Source organism: Gracilinanus agilis, chromosome 2 (assembly GCF_016433145.1).
Source record: "Gracilinanus agilis isolate LMUSP501 chromosome 2, AgileGrace, whole genome shotgun sequence".
Lineage (NCBI taxonomy): Eukaryota > Metazoa > Chordata > Mammalia > Didelphimorphia > Didelphidae > Gracilinanus > Gracilinanus agilis.
The window spans coordinates 481,273,381-481,286,062 of NC_058131.1; the positions used below are offsets into that span (position 1 = coordinate 481,273,381).

At 40.6% G+C, this 12,682-nt stretch overlaps 1 protein-coding gene across 1 annotated transcript; it reads left to right on the forward strand.

The window, feature by feature from the left end:
* Positions 1-3,175: 3,175 nt before the first annotated feature.
* On the forward strand, positions 3,176-9,846 carry EIF2B2 (eukaryotic translation initiation factor 2B subunit beta). The gene is made up of 8 exons (XM_044662085.1): positions 3,176-3,401; positions 3,487-3,607; positions 4,406-4,554; positions 5,614-5,777; positions 6,676-6,771; positions 8,066-8,203; positions 8,323-8,389; positions 9,287-9,846. Exons 1-8 carry the CDS (start codon positions 3,239-3,241, stop codon positions 9,442-9,444), a joined length of 1,056 nt encoding a protein of 351 aa, XP_044518020.1. The 5' UTR covers positions 3,176-3,238; the 3' UTR covers positions 9,445-9,846.
* The last annotated feature ends 2,836 nt before the right edge of the window (positions 9,847-12,682 follow it).

Sequence of the window (12,682 nt, forward strand, 5' to 3'; positions counted from 1 at the left end):
AGAGAGAGAGAGAGAGAGAGAGAGAGAGAGAGAGAGAGAGAGAGAGAGAGAGAGAGAGAGAGAGAGAAGCAGCTCTTTGGAACTCTCCTTGGTGCTGAAGTTGACCTACACCTGAAAATTCTGCCAGCTAAGAACTGCTTGCCTGTATCTGACTTTTAAAAAATATATAAATAGTGTTTCTAGGTTCTTATCCTAAAATGTGGCTTGTCAACTATAGTAAAGGGTTATTGACCCTTATTAGTTATTGGTATATTGATGATACCAATAGTTGTTTCTGGTGTGAACAGGTTTTCAAATTTGACCATTGAAAAAATATGGCTGCCAGGCAGTTGCAGAAAAAATCTTTTTCAGGCCAGTTATAAAAAAAACTTATTTATTATAACTATTAAATAATTATACAAAGGGAAAGTAAAAAGAAGTAAAGGAAAATAAGTATTTATAAAGGATTCCCTATTAACTAATTATTCTATATAAGTTTCCCACCAAACTTTTCCCTCATGGGAATTCTTCAATGATTACCAAATGGTAATCCTTCTTAGATCTACACTGAATAACTAAATTATAATTATATATTATTAAACCTATTTCTAAAAACAAAATATTAACTTAACATTATAGAGATTACCCTTTCCCTCTGGCCAAAGATCAACTCTGATGATCTGAGTTGGAAGTTGTTTCTCCAAGCAGCTATTCTCTGGTGGCCCAGAACAACTCTTAGTAGCAGCTCAGTAAGCTATCCTGCTCTCTGATCCAAACAGCTCTTAATTTTTTTTTATCAGATTTAGATGTTGTAAATCTTCCACAAACTCTTTAAGGCTGAATTGAGAGGAAAGTCAAGAACAACCACCCTCTCAGTCTCTCTCCCAGAAGAAGTAGGGAATGCTGTTACTCAACCAACGTCCTCAAGGCACCCTCCAAAATTCTCTATCTCTGACCTCATCAGGGTTCCATAGAAATTTCTTAAAGTACCCTAACACCTTAACTCTCTTTTTTAAAACTTTCTGTCTGACTACACTGCATTTCCAACTAAGCTAATTACCCTTACATCACAATTATCATTTTACCATTCAATATAATCTCTGGTTATATTTCACTTTGCCCAAATCCTAAAATCCTCTATTGTACCATTTGCTATGATCCCACAAGAGAAGCTAGACAGGCTATCAATCTTTTTTTCTTACCAAACTCATATTGTCCAAATCACTCTTATAGGGAAGTATAAAGTTGGAACCTTTTGTTCTTCCATATCAGAGCCCTTGCCATAGCTCTTTTCAGGACCAGAAGACATGTGCTTGATGCTCTTTTCTTGCCAAAATGGGAACTTCTCAGGAAATTCCCCTTTTCTCAACAGATGGCCAGATCCCCAAACTTTGGCAGTTGGACTGTTCACTAAACATCCTCCAAGGCTAACATGGCCCAAGGAATCTCCCTTCTTCAGCTAAAAATTTAGATTCTGGCATCATTCTGGCATCATGTCCTCCTTTTCTGCCTAGAGTCCATAAGTAGATTCCAGCACTCTCAATCTTGAGAGTGGTAAAGGAGTAAACTTCAGGAATGCCCGATGCTTACATAAATGGCTCCCCTTTCAATGGCTATTGTATGGTTGAGAGGTTATGCCACTGCCTCTTTAATGACTGAGGCCAGGAACTCAGCATTGTTCAGAAATTTTTTTCTTGTGCTACATGGGCAAGTACATCTGGCTCTGTCATGTGCCTCCCCCAGGAAACAGTGGTACTCCATGACTACTCCAACTACTGCTGGCTCTTCAACAGAGAGGCAGGCATCTGTAAGGCTGAGTGAAAATTGTCAGTTAGTCCTTGAGGTCCAGAACTTACTGCTTGGTCCATTGTGGGCTCAAGCACTTCTAATTCACTAAATGTTTCTCCTCCAAGGCAGATTTTTAATGGCTCCTGGATTGTATGTATGTGTTTTGTGGTGAGGTGGGAAGAAGAGAACTATCCTACTTCTCTAAAGATGTGGGTCTGAAGATCTGCTGCTCTCCCAGAATCTCTCCAGAAAAAAAGCAGAAAGAAAAAGGCAAATAAGACCCAGTTAATGCCCTTTTTCTGGGCAGCACAAAAAGGTGGCTCCTATTATGAATTCATTCTGAAACAGAGGTAGCCAATCAGATCAAACACCATTGGTGAAACCTAGAAAAGTGATGGTGAACCTATGGCATGGGTGCCAAAGATGGCACACTGAGCTCTTTCTGTGGGCCCTTAGCCATCCTCCCTCACCCCCAAGTTGGTTATTAGAAAAGCAGAGGGACTCTGTTGGAGCTGGTCCCCTCCCCATCTCCACTGTGCTTGATTAACATTTTTTCACATCTCCTGACCCTCTACCCAGCAGCCCTATGTGGGATAAATGGAGGAAGGGGAGGAGACCCTGCACTCTGTCTCTAAAAGGTTTGTCATCACTGCTCTAGAAGTTGCCAAGGACCTGCAGTCTCAAACAAAGGCTCATCAACCTTTCCAGCCCCAAACTAATTGAAATCTAGTTTGTGAGAATATGATCATGAAATGAGGGGATTTAAAGCCATGCCATTTTAGGATTAGTTGAAGGTGCTGGGGGAGGTTCACCAGAAGAAGGCTTAGGAAACATGGAGCTGTCTTCAAGTAATGGAAGAGCTGTCTTCTGCAAAAGGGACCAAACACATTTGGTCCAAAAGGGATTGGGAACACAATGATTTGGGCCGTTCAAAAAAGCAGATTTTTTTTTTCCATGCAAGAAAAAAATGAAATAACCCAAAATTGTAATGTGTGGCCTTGAAGATGTTCAGGCAAAACTGGAAGACCACCTTTCTAGAGTTATGGTAGAAGGAGTTTACCAGGCCATTTATACTTTTTATATGAGTCGGTCTGGAGATCCTGAGCTGCTACAAGGACTATTTATTGACTTCACAAGAAGTCTGGAATCGAGGCTTTACCGTTTCCATAGTGACGGGTCACCGAGTCTGGAGGACTGTGGGGCCAGATAAGATCTCCGAAGTTCCAGGTGAGGGGGAATTCACCCCCACACTTCCGCTTTTCCGTAGCAACGGCAAATGGCTTCTCCTATGATTAGAGCCTCAAGCCTCTGATTGGCTCCGGGGAGAAGGAGCCTGTACGGGCGGGGCGAAGAGACAGGAAGTATACTCGGATATCCCGGAAGTAGAGATCCGTTTGTGTCAGTTTTGCTACTGTAGCGTGTCTTGTTTCCTCCAGCTCCAGGGTCACGGATTGGGTTCTCTACCTGCAAAATGCCGGGCGCCGCCGAGAAGGGGACGGAGCTATCAGAAAGGATCGAGAGTTTCGTGGAGGCGCTGAAGCGGGGTGGAGGCCAGCGCAGCTCAGAGGATATGGCCCGGGAAACGGTGGGGCTGCTCCGCCGGATCGTGGCCCACGGGCGCTGGAGCAACGCGGGTGAGGGCTGGGGTGGCCTCGGGGGTTGGGGGAGAATGCTAGCCCCGGCACCACCCAGCTCATGTTTTCCCTTCCTTGGCTGCAGGGGAGCTGATGGAGCTCATCCGGAAGGAGGGCCGGCGAATGACGGCCGCTCAGCCCTCAGAGACCACAGTGGGCAACATGGTGCGTAGGGTCCTCAAGATCATCCGCGAGGAGTATGGCAGGTCAGCCCCTCCCCCGGTGGCCTCTTCTGTCACTCTGTAAACATTAATTTAACGCCTACTGTTTGCTAGGCACAACACTTAACGCTGGACATACAAAGAAATACAGTAGGGGAGCTTATAGTTAATGGGGCAGACAACATGCCAACAGCAATGCACAAACAAGGTTCGGGATAAATTGCACGTAACCCCAGTAGAAAGACACTAGAGTTGAAGGGGAAAGTGTTCCAGTAGAAGGTGGGATTTTAGCTGTTAGCACGTTTGAGCTGCTTCTTGTACAAAGCCCAGTGTCGCAAAGAGGATGTCAGAAAGTGCCAAGGGAGGTATTGCTCCCTTTCCTTGCTAGCCCCCTCCCCTTTCTGTTGTGCCTTTTGGAACTGGAGTGGTGGAAAGAGCCCCCGGAGTAACTCCATTATTGAATCAGCCTTTTAAGTAGCCACATCATCCCTTGGGGAAGTCACTTTATTTCTTTGGGCCTTAACCTTCCTTGGTTCTGTGATGTAGGGAAAAGTAGACTGGACTCTTGAGACAAAAGATTTGAGTTTGGGGCCTAACTCTCCCACAGACTTGGGGTATAATCTTGGCCAATTCACTTTTTCTGTCTGTTCCTTGATGTTTTCCTCTTTTATTTATAAAATTAATTTTTAAAATTAAAATAAAAGATATAATTAAGTTTGTTATAAATGTTTTGCTTTTCAAATTAATTTAAAATAATTTTATTTGTAAAATTAAAAGAGAAATCCAGACTAGATTCTTTTTGAGGTTCCTTCTAGCTTTTATGATCATATCTTATCTCCTCAGACTCCATGGACGGAGTGATGAGAGTGATCAGCAGGAGTCCTTACACAAACTCTTGACAGCTGGAGGCCTGAATGAAGATTTCAGTCTTCACTATGCACAACTCCAAGCCAATATCATTGAGGTTATTAATGAGTTGTTGATGGAGTTGGGTAAGTGTGTGGCTGGTCCCTGGTTAAAAGTATGTCTCCTCAGATAAGGGTGGAAGTCCTTATGGCAAGTGTGTTTCCCAGTATGTGTTTTGCTTTAAAGACCAATCACAACCACTGCTAGATTTCAGATCCCCCAGCTGTGCCCACATTAGTAGAGAGTGACACAGTAGTTAAATTTAACATATGAAGTTCCTTTGAATTCAAATACGAGAAAAAATATCCAAAGCTATTGTTGGTAGGCTTCTAGGCTTGGAACAGCTGTATAGTGTAGTGGATGGAGAGCTGAACTTGGAATCAGAAAGACCTGAATTTGAATTTGAATACTTATTAGTTTCTATGACGCTGGGCACTTCTCATAGGCATAGTTTCCTTATTTATAAAATAGAGATGAAGACAGCACTACCTCACAGGGTTGTAATGAAGATCAAATGAGAGAGTCTTTGTAAAGCATTTTGTAAACCTTAGAGCACTCTGTAAATACTATCTATGATTATTATTACTATTCCCATGATGTCGCTTCACTGAAGATGGTCTCTGGAGATTTATCAGATAAATAATCGTGCCCTTTAGGGTCTCAGTTTTGTCTACTTTTGTTTTTAGCCTTTCCTGCCCACCTGCTTTTCTTCTTTGGGGTCTCTTGGCTGGCATGCAGTATTATTGACTTGTAGGTTCTTTTGGAAAGAAAACCCTTTAGTAGAGATTTCACTTTCCCGTTCTCTAGCAATTTTAGGTTTTACACATGAAAATATTTTTTAATTGGATAATCACTGTCTTCAGAAAGTTGCCCTAAGGGGAGCTAGTAGATTTCCCAGCAGCCACAGTGACTTGGGATTTGAAATAGGAGTGGATTTTTGTAAAGGGTACCAAAGGAGCAGGGTGGCTGCACTTCTGAGATTAGGAGTAAAAAATTGACTTTTGTAAAATTTCATTTCAACCATTTTTGCTACAGTGCCCCTAAGGTCTAGATTCCTTGTAATGTGTACTGGTGGGAAGTGTGATGGGCATAAGTCTTTCTTTCCATCTTAAGTGTATAATCTTGTATCTTGACTGTGCTTGCAGAAGGGACAACTGAGAACATAGCGATGCAGGCTTTGGAGCATATTCATTCCAATGAAGTGATAATGACTATTGGATACTCTCGAACCGTCGAAGCCTTCCTCAAAGTGGCTGCCCAAAAGCGGAAATTTCACGTTATTGTGGCAGAGTGTGCTCCTTTCTGCCAGGTACTGGAGAAGCTACGGAAAATTGAGAAAGATGGGAGGAGGTAGTAGAAGGGATGGTTGGTCCATTCTAACTGAATTGGTAAGCAAGGAATAATAATGACTTGGGGGAATGGGAATGAAAGTCTCTGATAAGATGGAAAAAGTCAAAATAACCCTATGTAGTGACATATTAGTGGAATTAACCCAGCTAATTAATATATATTGCACCTGAATCTACATTGGTAGAGGGGAGCTTCCTCACCTGGAATTCTTGATACCAGCAAGATCATATGACTGGTCAATAAAAATGTTGTGTAATAGTTGGTTTGAGAAAGCAGTAGTGAATTGCAGTATTTAGGACATAAGGATTGAAATAGCATGATGTCGTAGAAAGAGCACTGACCTTGAAGTCAAGAGGATCTGGGCTCAAATGCCACTCTTGTCCCTTACTATTCTTGTTACCTTGGGGAATTCACAACCTCTCTGAACCTCTGTTTTTTTCATATGAAAAATGAAGCAACTAGAGTTGATGACCTCTGAGCTTTAAATCTATTGTGTATGATAGTCTCTTTAGGGATCCAAATAGGGCAAGTAACCTTAGAAATGATTGGTTGATCTGACCTCAATTCTTAGGAATAGAGAGGGCATGTGTCAGAATCTAAGATGGAGTTTTGAACTGGGACCAACCTGACCAATTGTAACAAGTGGCTCCATCTAATAAAACATCTAGTTTTATGACTGCTGTATTTAGTGCTGAGGGATGTGCTTTATTTATTAGCTTCCCACTAGCTGTCAGAGAACTTATACCAAGAACTTCTACTATAGCAGATTGAACTTTTAAGAAACATATTAGCCCAAATTACATTTGCAAGTACGTTATTTTCTATGGGGGCACATCAATTTCACCCTCTTATTTCAGGGCCATAAGATGGCAGTCAATCTGGCCAAGGAGAATATTGAAACAACTGTCATGACTGATGCTGCTATTTTTGCTGTTATGTCAAGAGTCAACAAAGTGAGTATATTTGGAGTTACTAGAAATGGAAGGGTAGCATGAAGATACTGTCTACTCACATAAGGAATATTCTTTTTCTATGGGTTCCTAAAATATTCTTTCTTCTCCATGATATCTCTAGGAAAAACGAAAGTTCTTGATATTATTTGAAGATATAAGTTGAGACTATTGATCCAGTTACAGAATTCCTTTCCCCTTGTCCTCATATTCATTCCCATTCCTTATGCCCCTGCTTAGATTCTTGGGGATATTTAGGAGAGCAGTGAAAGGAATACATGACTGAAGGTGGAACAAACAACACATATGTGAGTCCCCGGTGTCTGAGAAGAACAATTTATGTGCTATATTCTGGGTATCACTGACAACTTGGAAGGTGAAATGTATAGATGGATAGAAGCCACCTTTTCTGGGAGAAAGTAAAATTCTGTACCTTATTTATTTGATAAACATATCCAGAAGCCTTAGGCATACTACTTTTCTTGCCATGCATTATAATCATCATTGATTTGTTGGTTACACATATATGGACTTTGAATTTCACATCTTCTCTGTCATGTACTCACTTATTAAAGCAAAAATCAACAGTGTAGAAACATGCAGACTTTCAAGGTTTCAGCATAAGTAGGTCTTTTGCTGGTCCTAGTGGAAGGCACTTCAAGGGGGGGGGGAAATTGATGACAAAGTAAATAAAAATGCAGGTTTGGTCTTTTACATCTGTTGATGGCCCTTTCTATTACTGGCCTCAGGATCTTCTTACTTTTTCAGCTTGGAATCTTTTCAGCTTGATCCCAGTAGATATAGAGTGACTCTCCAGCAAACTTGTAGTGAAAGCAATTCCTATCCTGCTGTTATGAGACTAAAACTTGCTTATTATCAAGATATTACAAGAGTTGAAAGCACCTTTTGCCTTGTTCCTTACCCATTTTTCTGTAAAAACCAGAACATGAAATAGTCCTGAAGTGATTGGGCAAAAGAGATCTAGTCCCAGCTGTGTGACCCTGGGCAAGTCACTTGACCCCCATTGCCTACCCTTACCACTCTTCCACCTATAAGTCAATACACAGAAATTAAGGGTTTAAAAAAAAAAAGAGAGATCTAGTCTTCTCTTCAGAAGTTCTAGGACTCTGCCTCTTTTCTTCTTGTCTCCCTAAATCAAAATATGCCAGGGCTTTGATTCTTAATTTAGCTTCTATTCTCAGTGACCTCCAATTAGAATTTTTTCTGTCTCTTCCCTTGTTCCTCCAGCCCTAACCTACACATTCCCTAAGCTCATCGTGTTCTTTTCATTCCAAAGGTGATAATTGGCACAAAGACCATCCTGGCCAATGGTTCCCTGAGAGCAGTGGCAGGAACTCACACCCTGGCCCTAGCAGCTAAACACCATTCCACTCCACTCATTGTTTGTGCACCCATGTTTAAGCTTTCACCACAGGTAAGGACTATTCTCTTTCGCTGGCTTTAATGGTAGGGCTGCTTCATAATTGAGAGTGACATGCCCACAAGAAAGTCATTTTATTTTTGTCTTATTTCTTTTTATAACTTTTTTCCTAGTTTCCCAATGAAGAAGATTCATTCCACAAGTTTGTAGCCCCTGAAGAAGTCTTGCCATTCACAGAAGGTACAGTTCTGTTTTTAAAAGCTGATTTATAGGATTAGATGGGACTGGGTTACAATTCAGGTTCAGGAATAGAAATGGACTGCCCTATTGCTGCCTTCAGTGATGCCCAGGAGAAATGAAATAGAAGAATTGTTTTTTCTAGTGGCTATGACTCTTACCCAGTTTATGACATTTGGGAATTTCATGGCTTTAAAACATTCAATTTGTTTTAGGCTATTTATAATTTTAGCTGCCATACTATAATTTTAGGAGGTAAAGATGACTAGATCTGAGTTTACAAATGAACTACAATACATACCTGCAGAAAAGATACTAGTATTATGAATTACACGAAGTGCAGTAAATAGCTTTGTGTCAGTTCTAGTCCTTATGGGGGTTATTTTGATGAAATCATTGCCACAGGTGGGTAGCTTTGAATCATATCTCCTTATGAAACTATCTAGTGCCTATGGGCCCCTTTTCTGTTTTCCTCAAAGTTCACAGCACTTAGTTCATTGAGTAAGGACCTAGCAACAATAACAACTTTATAAGCTCACGCTCTTCCTAACTGATCCAAACAATATTTCTTTATTTTCAATTCTTTTTTGAAAATTTTGAGTTCCAAATTCCCTCCCTTCCTCCTATCCCCCACCCACTGAGAAAGCAAGCAATATGATATCAATTATACATGTGAAATCATGCCGAACATTTCCATATTAGCCATGCTGCACAAAAAAAGGCAAGAAAAAGAAAGAAAGGGAGAAAACTATACTTCAATTTACACTCAGAGTCCACCAATTCTTTGGAAGTGGATAGGATTTTTTATCATGAGTGTTTGGGAGTTTTCTTGTATCATTGTAGTGATCACAGTAGCTGAGCCAGACATTATTTCTTACATTTATTCTTGTTGCCTTTCAGGAGACATTTTGGAGAAGGTCAGTGTTCATTGCCCCGTGTTTGACTATGTCCCACCAGAGCTTATCACCCTCTTTATTTCCAACATTGGAGGGAATGCACCCTCCTATATTTACCGCCTCATGAGTGAGCTCTACCATCCTGATGACCACATACTCTAAAGTCAGGAGATGACGGAGCTCAGGTAGACACTATTTTACACTGAATGGAGACGTGCCTAAAAACTAACGAGGAACATCCTACTCTTGACTGGGGAGCAGCAGGCTAGAGTCAAGTTCCCTCAAAAGAAGACTTGAACTCTACATACAAAAACCTCCCTCTCAACCATGCATATCCAAGGGCAGATTTCCCAGGATCTGTTCTTTGGATCCTAATGGAAAACAGTGCTTGACCTGTTGAATTTTGGAACCTCTTACTGACCTGGCTGCATGTCTCTGGGATCTGAAAAGTTCTGATTCAGTGATGTGTTATGGGTTACATGGAATTCCTTGCTGGGATAGATACCTTTGCTTAAAAATGTCTACAACACCCCCCAGGATATGCCAATAAAAGCTACTTTATGACTTGCCTCCAGTTCTCCTGTGATTAAACTGCTTGAAACAGCAGCAGCACGGCCCACTTAATGTGTTTGCAAAGCAGTGTGCCTGTAGGAGGGTTGTAATTAGAGGTAAACTCTGAACCCTAGTATTACAAAAGAAAGTGTTTAATTTCCTTTGGAGTTCAGTAGAAAATGGTATCACATTTTTTAGTGGTCTAAAGAAACTTAAGACAAGCCTCTTGTCTCAAAGAATAGCCTCTTGGTGCTAATCATTTTCTATGAAACTAGATTATTTCTGCCTTTTACTGATTTGGGGAAAGAAGCAACATTGAGCAAGATTCTAAAAGGCTGACCTAGAAATTGTATGATTCAGAAGTGACTGACTTTTAACTGGGCCTCAGCTTGTCAACTTATGAAGTAAAGGAAGTCTCAAAAGCAAAATCTTTACCAGCTTTCTGGATGAAGTGGCTTATAGCCACCAATCACTGGTAATTTTCTCCCAAAGGCACCAATTCCAGCCACTCCCAACTTTACATGTAACTAATGTGGTTTGGGCATAAAACTTTAGGAATGAGTCAAGAGAATTAAGTTCTAATCTTAGCTCCGTCGTGAAGGACATCCCATCTACCTTCATATCTTTGTAGAAGAATGGGGCAGTCTCCTTGGGAATGTTTTTTGTTTTGCCATGTAAAGTACATGTCTCTACATGATAAAATCCCAGAAGGAACCCTTACTTGGGATAATGATTCCTTGCTTGGAGTATGAGTTCAGAACTCCTTTTTTCAGCTAGGTAAATCCATATTACCTAGTACAGCAAACTATGGAAAATAGAAGTTCTATAAAATTGAACTGTATGTAAAGGGAGACCAGTAGGAGATGCGAGGAGGTTGGGGCATGAGGTTGCCTTCATATACTTCCTCTTTTTGCCTTCTCCAAGTGGAGGAAGGTTGAAGATTGGATGGAGAGGCAGTGATTGAAGAGCAGAAAGCGAGGAACTATATACAGTGTTTGTCTACTTTGGCTGTCATCCTTTGGGCCACTTTCCCAGTCCCTAGTGCCCAGCGTTAGCCCTTTCCCAGGGGGAATATATATAAATAATACTGCAACAGCACATATTTCCCCTTTCTAAGACTCAGTTCTCATCATTCCCTAACTTTTTTCTTAATTAAATTTTACTTTCAAAGATTAGCCTTCTCTCCCTCCCACTTCCTTCCACCCGCCTCCCCATTGAGAAAATAAGAAAAACAAAACCCCTGTTGGAAACATGTATAGTCAAACGAAACATTTTCACCTTGAACATGTTTGAGAAATCTCAATCTGTTCTCTTGAGTCTATCACCCCTTTGTCTGGAGGTGGGCAGTCTGATTATGACTCCCTAGAATTTGTAATTGGGCACTGTGTTGATCAGACTCCCCAAGTTTTTGGTTTATGCTTACATATGTGCACATGTGACTGTACATATTCATGTGTATATTGTATATGTACACAAACATGTACGCATATTTATCTTTTTTACTCTTCTCACCTTCCTACTATTATCCTATTACCCTTCCCATCCCACCTCCCCATTAAGAACACAAGGAAAAAAAACCATTATAGACATGCATAATCTAAACATTTACACGTTGGCCATGTCCTCAAAAATATTTGTCTCATTCTTCTGAGGCCTTGGTATTTTTCATCATTAGGCCTCTGGAATCCTGCTTGATTAGAATCCTGGCTTACAAAGAGTTCAGCTTAAAAGTATTTCGTCACATTCATATAGTATAATTTGTTCATTCCCCAATTTATTGGCACTTCCTCCTATTCTTAATTTTTGCCACCTCAAAAGAGTTACATTTTTGTTTTACCTTTTGAATTTCTTTTGCTTAGAAAAAGCCTTAGTCCTTCCTCTTATTACCCCTTCCCCAATTTCCTTTTTGTTTCCCTGCTGAGTAACGTGTATTTCTCTACCCCACTGTGTTTGTGTATATTCTTGCTTTTGACCAGTTCAGATGAGTGTAAGGTTCCAGTTTCAGATGCTCCCTCCCACACCCCTTCCTTGTTTGTATAAATGTCTGCATGTGTTTCATTTATGTGAGATAATTATCTATTAACCATCCTTCCATTCTGGGTTTTTTTGTTTTTTAATAAATCCTTAACTTTAGTCTTTAGACTGTTTTGGTACCAAGGCAAAAGGGTTAGGCAATTGGGGTTAAGTGATTTACCAAGGATCACAAATCTGTAGTTAGGCAGTGTCTGAATCCTGATTTGATCCCAGGACCTCCCACCTCTAGGCCTGGCTCTCAACCCATTGAGCCATCTACCTCTCCCTCTCTTTCTATTCTTAATATCATCAAGATACAACAGACCTTGTCTAATTGGACTTCCCTTGTGAGCCTTGAAAGTGACAGGGGGTTCAAGGGGACACATCATCTCATATTTGAATATAAGGAATTTATCCATCATTTTCTTTCATGTTTATTTACCTTTTTATATTTCACTTTACTCTTAGTTTTGAATTTTCTCCACAAACCTGGTATTTTCATCCTGTTTCTTTTAGGGTCCATTCTTTTTTCTCCTGTTGTGTTATTCTCAATTTTGCTGAACAGATTATTGACTTTAAATCCATACCCTTTGTCTTTGGGAATATCATTTCAACTTCTTCACCCCTTTAGGTGGCTGCTAAATTGTGTGTCATCCTGACTGTGGCCGCTCAGAATTTGAATTTTTTTCTTCCTGGTTGCTTGCAATGTTTGTTGTTTGTTTGTTTTCTGTGACCTGGAAGGTGGATTTTGGCTATGGTGTTCCTGGGAAGTTTTCATTTTGGGGTTTCAGGAAATGACTAGTGGATTCTTTCTATTTCTACTTTGTCCTCAGGG